The sequence below is a fragment of the Micrasema longulum genome, unplaced genomic scaffold (genome assembly GCF_059751315.1).
Source record: "Micrasema longulum isolate JH-2025_06_02 unplaced genomic scaffold, ASM5975131v1 h1tg000729l, whole genome shotgun sequence".
Taxonomy (NCBI): domain Eukaryota; kingdom Metazoa; phylum Arthropoda; class Insecta; order Trichoptera; family Brachycentridae; genus Micrasema; species Micrasema longulum.
The window spans coordinates 289,969-304,896 of NW_028277924.1; the positions used below are offsets into that span (position 1 = coordinate 289,969).

Sequence of the window (14,928 nt, forward strand, 5' to 3'; positions counted from 1 at the left end):
TAAATTATTTATTTATTTGCATAAATTATGGAAAAAGTATTATTTAACACTATGTCTCCGTGTTTTTTTTTTTCAAATGTCTGAACTTAAGAATATTTCCGTCTTACTAGTGGTAACACGATGTTACATCACCGCGCGCAAAGGAATTATTTACCACAGTCTTTTAAGAGTTATGTTCGCAATTTTAGAAATAAAGTATTTATTTAATCGGTAATCAAATAGTATTAAAATATAAAATATATTTAACATTATAAAAACTGGGGCACAATTGATATAAAATATTTAGCAATATGTATTTGTATAAATAAATTTAAATAAATATTTTATGTTACATAACATCCAAAACGGTATTACTGACAAAATTTCCAAAAGAAATCTTTTTAGTTCTGAACATACGAAGAGGGGGGAACGGAAACGGAAACTAAACCTGACGGGAAATTGTCAAAGGAAACAGTTTAAAATTCCACTCCAATGAGTGCAGAACATTTGTCTATTTTATGGGACTTTCCTTAACTTATTTTCAACGATTCTCATGATTTTTGTTAAAGCCGAAATTTTTAAACTGTAATACGTGTGCGTAATCTAAGCATAAAATGTGTAACTAAAGTTGTAGATAACATGTGATCGTAACTTCTCTAAACAATAAATATATTCGTTTAGTGTTGATGTTTTTGAATGTCAGGTCATGTGATTTTAAAAAATACGATGGAGGATACCTCCATATTTTATAAACCTGTAAATCTTATTTTCACTTTAAAAACAAAATTACAATTAACTTGCTTGTTTTAGGTTTCTAGGATGACTTTAAATATTATTAATATTAAATACATTTTAGTGAAATGGCAAAATAAAATTTTTAAATTTCATGAAAAATGCCACTAAATGAAGTCCTGAAAAGAATACTATTCATAAATCGAAGCAAAAATAACGTTTGTGCATTTGATGATGTCAAAATAAAAATACCAGCAATGCGCATAAAATGGAAGCAACAATAGCCAAAATATCACAAAACGAAATTTGAAAAATTACAAAACTCGATACTACATGTATAATATCTAAATCTAAGGTACATTAGTAAATCAATCTTTTATCATCAAATTACGAGGAACTTTTTAAAAAAATAAAAAAAATGTTTGTTTCTTGCGTTTAAATATATAGCATTTTATGTATTAGATACTGATTCATCAAAGCATCTCCGTAAAAAGCAGTTCAACACATGTTTTCTCTTAATATACTTTTAGAATTTACATTTACTATTCTGGGTAAGTTTAAACGTACATTTTTCTGTTATTCCATCTGTTTCGTGGTGTTAGGTTTGGTTATACTCAAAATGTTACCTTCTCGTATTGTTTATTCGATGCTGGAGGGCGTAATTTTGAGTAACTGTCCCAATTCAGAGCGATGAATGATATGATATTTGAGTTTTAACTGGCATCCCTTAAATCTAGCAGTTAAACGGTCACGGTGGGTGTTGAGTCGCGATAAGTCATCCCGGGCCGCCTACTGCGCCCGCCGTACCCCGCCCAGCACCGCCACCGCGCACCGGTGCGGTGCGGTGCGGCGCCCGGCGCCCGCTGCGCCCAGCCCTCGGCCGCCCAGTGTCGACAGTCGACAGTCGACGCTGACCTCGCTGTTCGCCGGGGGAGTGATGCGAGCGGGTCACGCTACCGTAGTACTAATGTAACGATGAAATTAAAATGCAACCCCTTCTTGCCTTCGTCGAAATTCAAACAGATATAGAATCAAATAAATATAGTTGTCCTTTTATAAATGTTGTATCAGTGTTTTTCAACCTACAAGTCGTGATACCTAGGGGTGTCACGGCCGCAAGCAAGGTTAAATTTAAAATCCGGAGTCTGAGGTCCTACACTACAAAAAAAAAAGATAATTTCTGTGAGAAGCCTGAGCCTGTTTAGTTTTTGACAATTTGTCAAATCGTAATTCTAATTTTGAGATTCAAACAAACATTTTTAGTTGATTAAAGTAGTATGACACTAATTATTTCACAGCTTCCCTTGCTAGCTCTTAATACTTTTATTTTCTCTTCATACGAAAGACGTCAACCTTATGGGAAATTAATTTCATTTTAAGCATGCCTTCAGCAATAAGATCTGTAAGATTTCTAGATTCCACTGTCCTCGCTCTTATCTTGCTCTAGATTGTTAGTTTTTTTCATTTATTGATATTTTATTTATAACCCTTAAGGGTTACATACATTTTACAAAATATTTTTACTTTTAAAATTCATATTCTACTGTTAATGATAATATTTTTAACATCTTTAGCAAAGGTTGCCTAAGTTTTGTATTTAGTTTTGACTGGTAGTTTGTTCTATAATTTCAGTCCCTGGTTTATTAGTCTCGACTGTCCTTGTCTCATTTTAGAAGGTTGTATATGATACTAAACAAAAAAAAACATAAAACTATCTGTGGCAAAGTCAAATAAGGGCAATTAAATAATGGTATAAAATAACTTCATAAACACGATCAACATATTTAAAAAAAATTTATTTTTTTAATATAAATATTTGCGTTCTTATAATTTACGCAAATATTTAATTTTGAGGCCCATTTTCAAGGAGTTGTAAATAACTCAATATTAGAAAATGGAAATCAAGTTGAGGTAGAGTGGGATTCGAACCACGGATCTTTGATCCGTGAGTCCGAGACACTAGCCATGGGACCACAACCCGAACATAATATATAACACTTTAAGCTAAACCATGCCAATCCATCTTCATCCCACGCTGTTTTAATGGCGAAAAAATCTAGGAAAAGTCGAAAGATCTATCCCAAAGAATTTCAAATTGTGTGACATATTTTTTTATTTTTTTTTTTATTTATTTATTTAAAGAAAACAACGGCCATTACAACAAAAAATACAGTATATACAAATAAACCAAAATTTTAGGCCAATTATAGTTTTCTATATAAAAACTAAATAGAATGTAAAAAAATTTAAAAAAAGCGTACCTGTATTAAGCCACTCCGTATCATATCACTTGCAAAAAATAAAAAAATTAATAATAACTAAAAGTACAAAATTTAATTTATTATTATAATTTTTAAATAATTTTTAAAAAAAAAATCATTTTACGGATCCCCACGGAGTAGCTTCAGATCAGCTTTTCCTCTTAGACATAAATACAAATGTACAAGTATGTATATAACAAATTACAAATATTGACTGATCTATACATTTTGGACATTGGGGCATAAAAAATAATCATAAATATTAAGGATTAATTATTGATTGTTAATTTAGTAGGGATGTTCCGGGTAAAATTTATGATTTTTTCAGGTGAGACTGTTAAGGAGGCTTGTACCAAATAGCGTAATCCGTAAGGCGAAACATAAAGGCGAAGGTGTATATTTAAATTCCGTTATGTCCTTCCTGTAAAACAACGTTGTGACTTCAAATTTGTTGTAGTTCATTTAGTTGATCCGGAATATAAAGAAAGTTTCCCACACTCACAACGCTAAATTTAAAACTAAGGTTTAAAAACAAATTGCTTTAGAAAACGAACATTAAGTTGAGTTATTCCAAGATTGTTCAATAATTTCCCAAAAACATTATCCACATGGAAGGTCTTCAAATTAAAAAAATGACTGAAATAGTACCTTTTTGTGCAAAAAAAACTGTTTTTGAAATATTTTGTCCTACCGAAAATTCTCTAGACTAAGTGGGTAACTAAAATGACAAAATGATACGCAACTTAAAATAATTAATAAACGCTGTTCCGCAGCACTGACTTGAAAGGCAAAAACATGTCAAGGCGATAATTAAAAAAAAGGTGTACTACAATTTAACTAAAGCAATATTTCCTCTGGGAAAAACAATACTGTCCTGTCCCAGCTACGTGTGAACAGCCTCGACCGCTCAAGGCGGAACAGTGGGACAAAACGCCAATCCGACCGTTGGCGTTTCAAACGCGGAACGCTGCGAAAATGCAGCGCGCGGAAGCGCGCGGTGGAGAGGAGAAGGCGGTGTCCTGCGGAAATAGCATGCCCGTCTATCTCTAGAGCAATGTCTCGGTTCATTGTCTTGTCCTAAAAAAATCTGTTTACACTAGGACAATACGTCCGAAGCTGGGACAAGACAGTGTTGTCGTGTCCTCGTATAAACTCCGCATAAGTCAAATCTAGTTTTTTTTGTGATGTTTTGAGAAAGAAATTTTCGAAATCCATGCTTTATTTTTATTTGTGACACCACGTTCAACTCTTATAAAATCTGTCTGTTTTTCCAAATAGTCGTTGTCGATGGGTGAATTAATTTATCTCAGATTGATGACGATAGATGCATAAATTATTGCATGTTTCATGTTGGTATTTCAAGCACGAATAATTATAAGAATGCATTCCGTGCGCGAGTCAAGCGTTTTGACCACTACACTACGGAGGCCGCCTAAATAAAATAAAAAAAGTAAATTTTAAAATTGTGTCAGTTTTTTACTAGTTTTATGTTTGCCATACAATCAAATTAACGTAGTTATGCAGAAAGCAGCCAGCCATATAAAAATGAAACTGAGATAATAGCACTTTTGTAAAATGAGTGAATTATCAAATCTAAACAACGGTTGGAATGTTTTTGACTTTAACAAATGATAAACAATGAATACATATTTTTTTTTGTATTACAAACAAAAATTTAATTATGTATTTGACCAGTTTTGATAACTTTAAAAGACCATAAGATTTTTTTAGAAATGCAGGTGTTTTCTGCAAATTGAGAAATGCTTTTTTGTGATCGACACCATTTTTAGGAGGTGATTAATACAGTTTTTTTTAAGAAAGCAGTCTGGCTGTTTTTAGCAAAACATAGAATTGACTTTCTTGCACCCGATAACATCAATATTTTTTTTCCAAATTTGTGGACTGGCTGTTTTCTGCATAACAACGTTCAAATGATCATGTTGTTGTTCTAACAAACAAATTTTTAAAAATACAATTTCTTAGTGCACTTAACTTCATTCAGGATAACAAACTTATCTTAATAAAATATGAAGTTTAGATGGCATTAACAAATGCATATTACAGTTTATCAATTTATCTTTGTAACTATAATATATAATGCTATGCAAAATATATATAACCTTGTGGTTTTCGGAAAATAGAGCAGCAATTCCCAACCGCAGGTCCACGGACCGGTACTGGTCCGTTAAGATTTTCGGTCGGTCCACAGAAATACTTGGCACCCATTTTAAAATTCATGTGCTTAAAGAAAACAATAAACAAAATACAACATAAATAAAAGCTTAGAAAGAATAGAAATTTAAATAGTAATTCATAATAAGAAAAAATAATAATTAACCAAATTAACTATATTTATTTTAGTCCTCTCCTGTCTAGCTTCGAAAATATTGATATCAAATAACCACCCTTGGAAGGAAAAAAAGACTTGATTTATTGGGTTTACGTGTAGTATTTAGTTAACATGGTAAAAATAAAATAGGAATTAATTAATTAGTTACGTAAACCTTGACGTAGAAGCTTGTTTGCTTTAAAACCGAAAGTGGAAAAAAAATAGTGGTAAAAACAAAGTTATTTTATTTATTTTATTATAAATAAAAGCTTTTATACCTGCGTTAGCGGTCCGAAAAAATAATTCTTATATTTTCTCCGGTTACAGCCTCAAAAAGATTGGGAAACTCTGATAAAGAGAACTAAAGTAGTTATTGTGTGGACAAAAGTATGAACGGCAATTAGCAAAGCAGCATAAAGAATCAACTTTAAAGATTGCACAGTTAGAAAATGGCATCAAAATATTTAGAAAATCCAAAGGAAGAATTGGTTAATAGTAAAAAGTTTGAGGGATTTTTCAACGCAATTCAAAATTAGTTTTACGTGTGGACTGTAATGAATTAAAATAAATAAATTAATTATGGTATTTTATGCAAAATGGATAAGAAAAAAATCAAATTTTATAGAAAAAAAAAACTACAGAGAAAAGTGGGATCAACGACTCAAATATTGATGTGAAACATTTAGCAATTACCAAACAACATAAGTTATTTCAGTTGGGTTTTTAAAACAAATCAATTGAAACAGCAATAATTCACACCAAACTCTACCTCGGCTACAGTTCGCCCCTAGCGTTCAGATGAGAAGGCGACCTAATCAAACACGTTCAGAGACGCACTTTCTATTTTTACCATATTTTTACATTAAAAACAGTCACAGAAATGAACCATCCGATGAATGAATCTAATTTTACAACTTTATTAAAAATATTACCCAACGATCGTGAACGTTTGTAAAATTATTAAAAAAATGTTCTATTTAGAGTACCTACCTAATTAAAGCGTGTACACTTTCGGTACATTTAAGGCTTCTTGAATAAATTGTTGCAAAATTCATTAAAAGGTCTTAAGCAAATTATTAAACTGGTTCGTATCCACAAAAGATGCGATCACGTAACACCGAGGTTTATTTTAATTTATATGCAAATAAGAATCCTGCGGGAGTAATGACGTGTACAAAAATAAAAACAAGACAAAATGGGAGTTTCGTTACCGAACACGATAATGATGCCAAAAGCCCCCTCGGGTTAAATCGAAGAGAGAAGTTCGAGTCTCGGCTCCGAACCGAGGAAATAGTTTGGACCCAGAACCCCAATTGTGGCTTGGAACATTTAAAATATAATACGAAGTTAGTTGGATCTGATATCAGCGCTGGCGCTGTTCCGGCGAGATCCCGCGAGCTCCTCCGCTTATCTTTACGCGTCTATCGGAATATTAGGAAAATGTTAATTGTAAGCGTTCATATTTAATATTTTCCTCCGCAAATGGAAATAGCGAAGGGCTAACTCGGGTACCTGATTTCCACTTAATTTACCTATACTTCCTCCGCTAGCCGGAAGTAAGACGAATAAAATTTATGATCATGAATAGGCGATAACGCTTTAATGGTAAGGTACCGACACCCCAACACATAATACCGACATAATGCTTAATACACACAGACGCGGAACTCTCGGGACGAGCCGCGGAACTACTCGCGCGGGAACGCCGCCGCCGGTAACCGCGTACATTCGGCTGACTACCGTAATTGTGGTTTAGCACTAGCCGTCGACGGAAAATTGCGCATGTTATAATAGCTAATGGGTGCATCACGCAGCGGAATATAAATTTGATTAATAAATGGATTACGACAGAAATAATTCGCTTTATATGAACCAGTGTGGTGAGATAATTAAATTATGCACCGAGGCCATTATTGCACACCGGTCTCAAGTTAATGAACCTTCGGTAAAACATTAATGCCAGATTTATAGGGGTAATCTCCCAAATTCGAATGCTGTACCAAAATTTTTTATGATTGCATCCAATTATTGCTTTCATCGTGAAAAGCAATCGGAAGATTTAATTTTTGGTCCGTAGCTTTGAAGCATCATCCTTTTGAATCTGAATCAGATCAGGCAGACTGAAATGGGAAAAGCTAAAACCAAAACTGAAACGAAGATTTTCTAGCGGAAGAAATTTGGATTTTTTCCTGAAATTTTTATTTATTCTTTTTACAGTAAATGGTATTATTTCCATAATGACCTTACTCATAAAGTTTAATTTGTTGTCTTTATCAAATACTCTCGTAATTATGTATCAATTTGTGGACAGCAACGGAGAAGATTTGACTGTTTGCTGTAACTAAAGAAAGATGTTTGTGTAATATTATAATTTACTATAAGTATGTTCAGAGACGAGGTATAATTGACCAGGTAAAAAGAAACAGGTTAAGGGCGCGAAATAGGCGAATAAGATTTATTGTAGAGAAACGAACTATCAAAGTGATCTCTCCTTAATCCGGTAGATATTGGACCAGAGCACTGCCAAATGACTAGAAATAATAACGTTTTCAAATGGCAGAAGCTATATTTTATTGAATACATATATCCATGCATTACTGTATTGCACATTACATTAGTACATACACGCGTAAAACTACAACAAGCGGTCACTAGTCTCCAATTCACCCGCTCGGTGGCTGCTTGTATAAAAACACCGGATTACTGGCAGGGCCGGAGAAGTGAGGTGCCGGATTACAGAAGGAGAACTGTATTTCTATATGTAATCTAAACACTGTGAAATTCCTTAGCCGAATGCTCAATTTAAAGTCTGATAAGCATGTTCGCTTTAAAGTGTTTCCTTAATACTAAAGACAATAATACGAAAAACATTATAAATCCAATAAAAAAAATCCGCAACATTTATTCTAATATTTACTTAAACATCCTTAATTTTGCACTGCGCGATTTTTATACAAATTTGTATACAGTGATCCGAATGAGTGATTTTATTTTCTTTCGAACGCAAACTTGTCTTTACTTAGACGGAGATTATACGGGAGCATCTGACATAAACATTGAAGCCGGACGGACGCCGCGGCACTGAGGCATCGTTGAGACCTCTACCTCTACCTACTTTAAGAAACGTGTTTCCGTGAATCCTATAAAATACCTAGTGCCTCTCCTTAATTAAAAATACTGTATTTTTGATAGCCAGATCTTTACAGTTAGTCACTTACTCGTGGTTCTCATGCTGCGGTTATCTTTCAGCTCCACGGGCTGAGGCGGCTGATGCAGGGTGACGCTAAGCATCCCAAGGCCCCCCTCGGGAACAACTTTCGCCCCCCGCAGCCGCTCCACCACCGCCCAGTGCGCACCAACATCGACTTTAATGTCAAACAGGTAAATGGAACGCTACTATGCGCGATTTTGTCCTTGCGGGTCCCCATCAACGGATCAACGATATTCAAGGATATTTAAGACATAATAATGGTATAACATAAATAGTGAAATCATTACAAGCCACATAAATTGGCCAGGTAAATGTGTAACTAATAAGCATCATCATCGGTGGCGCTACAGCCCGTTGTGGGCCCTGGCCTCCCCCAGAATTCTTCATTCCTTCCTGCACCTCGCGGCTCTTCCACTGTACATAATGATATATCTGTTGATTAAGTTGGGCAGCTTTTGGAAAAATTATATTTATTCTAATCAACCGGAAAATACCCATTAACCTGAAAAGAACAGAACATATATGAAACACGTGTTCTGCCGGTTGCTACATAATTCTATACGTGGCTTAGAAACAATAACACTGTTTAACAGAGCGCCAAAATACTACGAATGACATAAAGAGCCCTGTTAGCTATAAGTTCGAGAAAAAGAGTCATGAAGAGGTGAGAAAAACAAAAATTACTGACATTATTTACTGCACGGCGACCCCAAAAATGACAATGAGCAGGCCACGTAGCCAGAAGCTCCGATGAAAAATAAGCAAAAAGCTTATTGACTGTTGAAAAACCTTGAACAACAATACAAAATGCAGGGTGACTGTGACTCAGGTAGAAAGGTGACCTAGACTGACATTTCGGTGTGACCTGGATGCAGCAGCACAGAAAAGGGCGACACGAAGGCGAATGGAGGAGGCCTTTGTCCAGGAGTGGACGGGAACCGGCTGAGAAAGAAGAATAATAAATCTGTTATGTATTTTGTGTACCTTTATTGTATTATCATATATTTGTTTTAAATAAACAAATATTTATAATGCCAGGTCATAATACAATATTACTTAATAATATATTTAAATTGTTTTCAGCAGTGGTGTTGACTGTGCAATGTGCATTCTCAAGTCAAATCTAATTACACTGTTTTTCGACTTGAAAGATACTCTCAGGAGAATATCCTGAAAAGGAAAATCAACTGAAGATAAATTTGTATCTTAGTGTAGAGGCTGGCATCTTTGCCTACCATTCTCAGGGTTCTGAGTTCAATTCCTGGCAGGGTAAACGTGAAATGTTGATTCCAAAGGTTGTTTAAAACTTTTTTTCTTGTTCTAAACTAGCCCCTGAAGCATAAAACTGACCGTCATTATTATTATTCCCTTTCCGCACCTAATGGTGCATAGGGCACTGTTACACTATTGCGGCTTATCTTGATCTTTTTTGTTGCATGAAGGTAAGATTATCAGTCATACGCTTCAGGTCCCAGCTCCGGGTTTTTAAAAGAAAATTGCTGAAAAAACTAGCAAGAAAAACCCAAATTGCAATTATATATGCTACGATGAAATCTGCGTCTTGCAATTCAAAATAAATTTTATTTTCGTAATATTTGTAAACTTATCTTATTTGATGGTTTACTGGGCATATTTACCACATTGATTATTATAAAAAGATTATTCGTGATATTAAGAATTTTTTTTTTGTGTAAAAACGCCTTTTGTTGTCAATATTTCACGACAGTAATGCCGGAATTCGAACCTGAAACCACTCGAATGGTAGGCAAACTTTTATGTAACAGTTGACAAAAGTACACTGCATTTGGTTTACAAATGCTGTGCTCTATGCACTACAGGGCGCGGAAAAGAAAATGATAATTATATTATTTATCGTGCAATAAGATACTTGCACCCCGACACTGTGAAATTTAAGCACAAATTTACAACATTTTTATAAAAATCTTTGACTATTTCGTTACTTTACTCAACGGACATACTCGTTGTTATGAGCAAATAATCATTGTTGTATTAAAATGTTCCCAATGTAATGTTTTGTTGCAGGGAGCTGGCAAGACTTGTCCCAGCATGTACAAAGATGTGTATTACAAAGGTAGTCCACTCTTACAATCCCACCTTAAGTAAGAACTCCTAGAATTATTATCACCCACTGCAGTGTTATTCCGATACATTTTCATCGAATACATTTACTTTTTTTTAAATATATTTTCTGTTTTCATTACATAATCTCATGCATATCAACATGTATACTTAACTTACCTAATACATTACATGAACATTTTTCGATTTTCTTACACTAAGAAATTTTGAAGTATTATAATATTATTAAGTTAGTTTAAGAACGCATATCAACTTAACATAACAATTTTTAATTGAAAATTTCTCCAGAACGTATTTTTTTTCTTTCTTTTTCTTCGGGTAACTCATTTTATAGCTTTAATCCCTTGTAAAATGAGTTTTGAGACTCTGTTTTTCTCCTCATTGGTTATCATTTTTTTGGTCTGTAGTTTCATATGCATGACATTGTTGGTTAAATTTGGTCATATTTTTTATATTTTATTCATCTCCTTAGTTATTTTACGCATAAAAATTCCTACATTATATTTCATTTGTTGCTTTACCGTGAGCAAGCCAATTTCTTCGTGCAGCATTTCTACATCAGAATACATATTTCTTTTGAATATAATCTTCATCGCCGTATTTTGAAGAATTCATTTTTTTTTAATTTCCCCTTCATTACATAACAAATTAATTAAATAACAGTAATTTATGTGTTCTATAGATAAGAACACTATGTACGTAGGGTTTACTTTTTTTGTTCATTATATTTTCACTAAATCTATTTTCACTAAATCCTGATATGTTTATAATATTTTTTTCATCATTCATTTGCAATCTTGTTTAGGTATTTTTTTATAACTTGTAAAATTTTAAAATTATAAAGGTGATTACTACTACTACTTTAATAACTTGATTTGTTTCTCCAAAGTTTCGCGACCATAAGCATTACGTTATTTATAACCCGAAAAGATTGATATTTTGTAATTTTTTTTCTTTTTGAATATCAATTATACTCTAAAGAGGGCTGCGAATTCGAGCCGCAAACGCTGCGAACAGTCTGCAAACGCAGAAAGCTTTCGCACAATTTTCGCGACTTTCACCGATCGAGGTATTCGCGGCGCGCAAACTCGAGCGAATTAATTGTGTAATATATTCGTTTGCGCCGCTTTCGCGCGCTATCCGCGCCCTCGTGTAATAATGGAGGAGTGTAGAGCCTGCGAAATATTTGTTTTACCGAATATCCTCTTCGTCTTTTACACACGAGTGATATGCTGTCGTGTATTTTTATTGCTGGCCCTTATCTATTATATTTAATAAAAACTGTTTACTATAAACTGCTCTTATTTAATAACTCATTGTGTTTCTTTACAGCAAACAGTTGGACAGCTCACTGAGCCGACATTACAGTGAACAATAGACAGTAATTAGTGATTTAAGAAACTTACATATCTATCTCTGAGGATGTGGTTTGTGTGGTGTTGGTATATCATTGAACATTTACTATCCGTGGGTGAATACTGGTTAAGAAAAGTATCTGAGGCGCTTTTTTGGAAAATCAACCATTTGTTAAAAAAGGCTCAGAAATGGCTAAATTTGTTGTAAAATATTGTAAGTATATTTGTACGTCCGTATGTCTGACGTATTACAATAAAAAAGATATGTTTTTTTCGAGTGAATCAATCGTAAAAACAAAACAATAAAAGGCATCGAATAATAGTTTTCTTCGCTTTTATTTATTTAAAAGTCTTCATTTATTTTCCTAGCATTTGAATGAAGACCTTTTTACGATTAATAATTATATTGAAAACCTGTTAAAATAAATAAATGATTTTATCATATGTATTTGCTGTATTTGTAGTCCTGAATTTAAAATGAAACATATCATAAAAAATCGTTTAGACAATTGTGTTTTAGAAAAAATTATTTATTACATCAAAAAACTTCTGTAAATAAATTAGGTAGATACATTTTGTAAACTTATTGTGGGGTATTTTGTTTGTACCTATCGAGAACTACAATATTTTTATAAGTCTGATATAAATTTAATATACAGAATATTTCTTTTACTAGTGGATTTGATGACCTCGATACATTTTGCCATTTGTAAGGTTAGTTTTTACCACCCGCGAGAGTTCTCGAGGTTCTTCCGATCTTCTGAAATATTCTTCTTGTTATTTTTGACCAACGCCAACGTTTAACGTTCAAATGCCAGACAAAATTAATTCGTTTACTTCATAAAGCGTATCGTCAATTTTATTGTTCGGAAGTAATAATAAGTAGCGTAATAAATAGGAAATCGCGAGGCTTGGTTAGCTTTAAGTAGAAACTACATTAATATAATGAAATTATATCAAACTTAGAAGATGTGTATAAATATTTAGGTAAAATAATAGATTTTGGCTTTCATGTATTGTAGAAATGTGATATTGTAAAAACATGTGTAACAAAACGTTTTTATTTTAAATACATGTTATTTTTATGTTATGCATACCTGCGTTTCGTAGAGTAGGTATTTTATAGCCATTAATAAAAACGTTAATAATTTATCTTTAAAAATTCTGATCTAAGGTACTAATTATTTGTTTCAATTGTATTCGAAAAGTTTAATATCAATTAAAGATACATTGATTTCTTTAAAATAACGTATGTTATTTATATGCTTTATAAATAAAGTTTATAATTTAAGCATTGTTTACGCATTTTTTTATTGCATTGTTTTTTGTTTATGACTATTCATCAAATCAATATTTGTATTAATTAATCGTTTTTTAATTTAAACACTCAAAACTGCCTTTTTGGTACTGTTTGTGAAACTGAACAAAATATTGCTAAAACTTTATTATTACCAGTATAAAAAGAAACTTGTTTGAGGTTTGCTGACTCATTATAATTATGTTCTTATTTGTCACAAAAAGTATATTTAAAGTCAATTTGAATACAAAACGTTAATTATAATTTAGCCTTTATCGAATTCAACGGCCAATTCGAGCGAAAAAATTGTTTAAAAATTTATTTATTTTCGTCAAATTCGTTTTGTATTTACCATTTATTAATTAATTTTAAGAATTTTGTTTGTAAAAAAAACATTGTGCAAAAAATATTAAAATGTTGACTTAAAGAGTTCAATGAGAAAGTGTTTCATTTATTTCTTTATTCTAACGATAAGCACTTTTACTTGAAAACTGAAAACTATCGACATAATTGAGAAGGCTTTCGGCGTGCGGAGCGCATGAGGATGTGAGAAGTAGGCAGTATAGTTCGCCGCGATACCGCGATGTACGAAGGAACCTCGCTGCCGCCAAAGAGCGTCAAATAAGGGTTGAAATACGGCAGTTGCCAGGGAACGAGTGCTCGAACAAATTGAGATTTAACGAAAGATCTTTAATTGGTAGTATTACGGTTCGACTAATTTAAAGGAATTTTTCCATCAATTAGGCCAAACTTTGTACCAGGAACAGCTAAAAGCTTTTAACACCGGAAAGAATTCTTTTCCGAAGTTCCTTAGATCATTTCGAGATTAAACTTTTACATTAATGGGAACCCCGCCCTCTCCAATCGAGACATTCCATTTAATTATTAAATTAATACAATCGATATTACCCCTTCCCACTAAATATTCCACTCCCTGAGTTATGGTTTATTCGGTAGGCATGTACCTATAGATACATATTGAACCTTTAGAAAATTAAAGTATTTTTAAGCTACTATTTCGAAAGACTTAATTCAAACATTGTTTTTGAAAATAATGTAGAGGGCCTTTCATTGGGGATCAGCGGTTGTGTTGGACACCCAGTTCATCGACTCCATTCTGTCTTTGCAGAAGGTCGATCAGCGTGCCTGCGCTACGCGGAGATGTTTTAATACCTGCTCGGCAGGCAAAAGTATGGTGCGAGAAGTCGGCGGAAGTCCCATACCCACACCTCACGCGTGGCCCTCACTTTACTCTTCAAAAGGTTGCTTCAAATATTATGAATAAAAAGAAGTACTTACATAATATTTGAACACTTTATATGAATATTTAAATGTGTTTAATATTTATTTACGTTTTTTTTTTAAATATTTTTTATTTCCTTTATTAATTACTACAAAAAAAAAATACCATATAATCTTTTACGGAATATTTTATTTTTTCTTTCTTATGTTACACGAAAATATTATAATTGTATATTTATTATAGGAGCAAAGATTCATTAACATTTTCTTGTATACTCACGAACAGGCCATACTTTTGTGGGATTTTTTATTTACTATTAATATGTTTATCATTGCTATGTAATTATCCTTTATTTTTTGAATATTTTGTTTTACCTCTTATGTATATTGTAAAAAAAACTTTTTTTATATTTTTTTATTTC

At 32.9% G+C, this 14,928-nt stretch overlaps 1 protein-coding gene across 1 annotated transcript in view; it reads left to right on the forward strand.

Annotated features, from left to right (window-relative positions):
- CARPB (Carbonic anhydrase-related protein B) overlaps positions 1 to 13,707 on the forward strand; it is a 247,336-nt gene extending 233,629 nt beyond the window's left edge. The window contains exons 8-10 of the mRNA XM_088230088.1: positions 8,551 to 8,682; positions 10,556 to 10,632; positions 11,945 to 13,707. Coding sequence (XP_088086214.1) covers positions 8,551 to 8,682; positions 10,556 to 10,632; positions 11,945 to 11,990 — 255 coding nt within the window. The 3' untranslated portion in view covers positions 11,991 to 13,707. The remainder of the gene's footprint in view (positions 1 to 8,550; positions 8,683 to 10,555; positions 10,633 to 11,944) is intronic.
- The last annotated feature ends 1,221 nt before the right edge of the window (positions 13,708 to 14,928 follow it).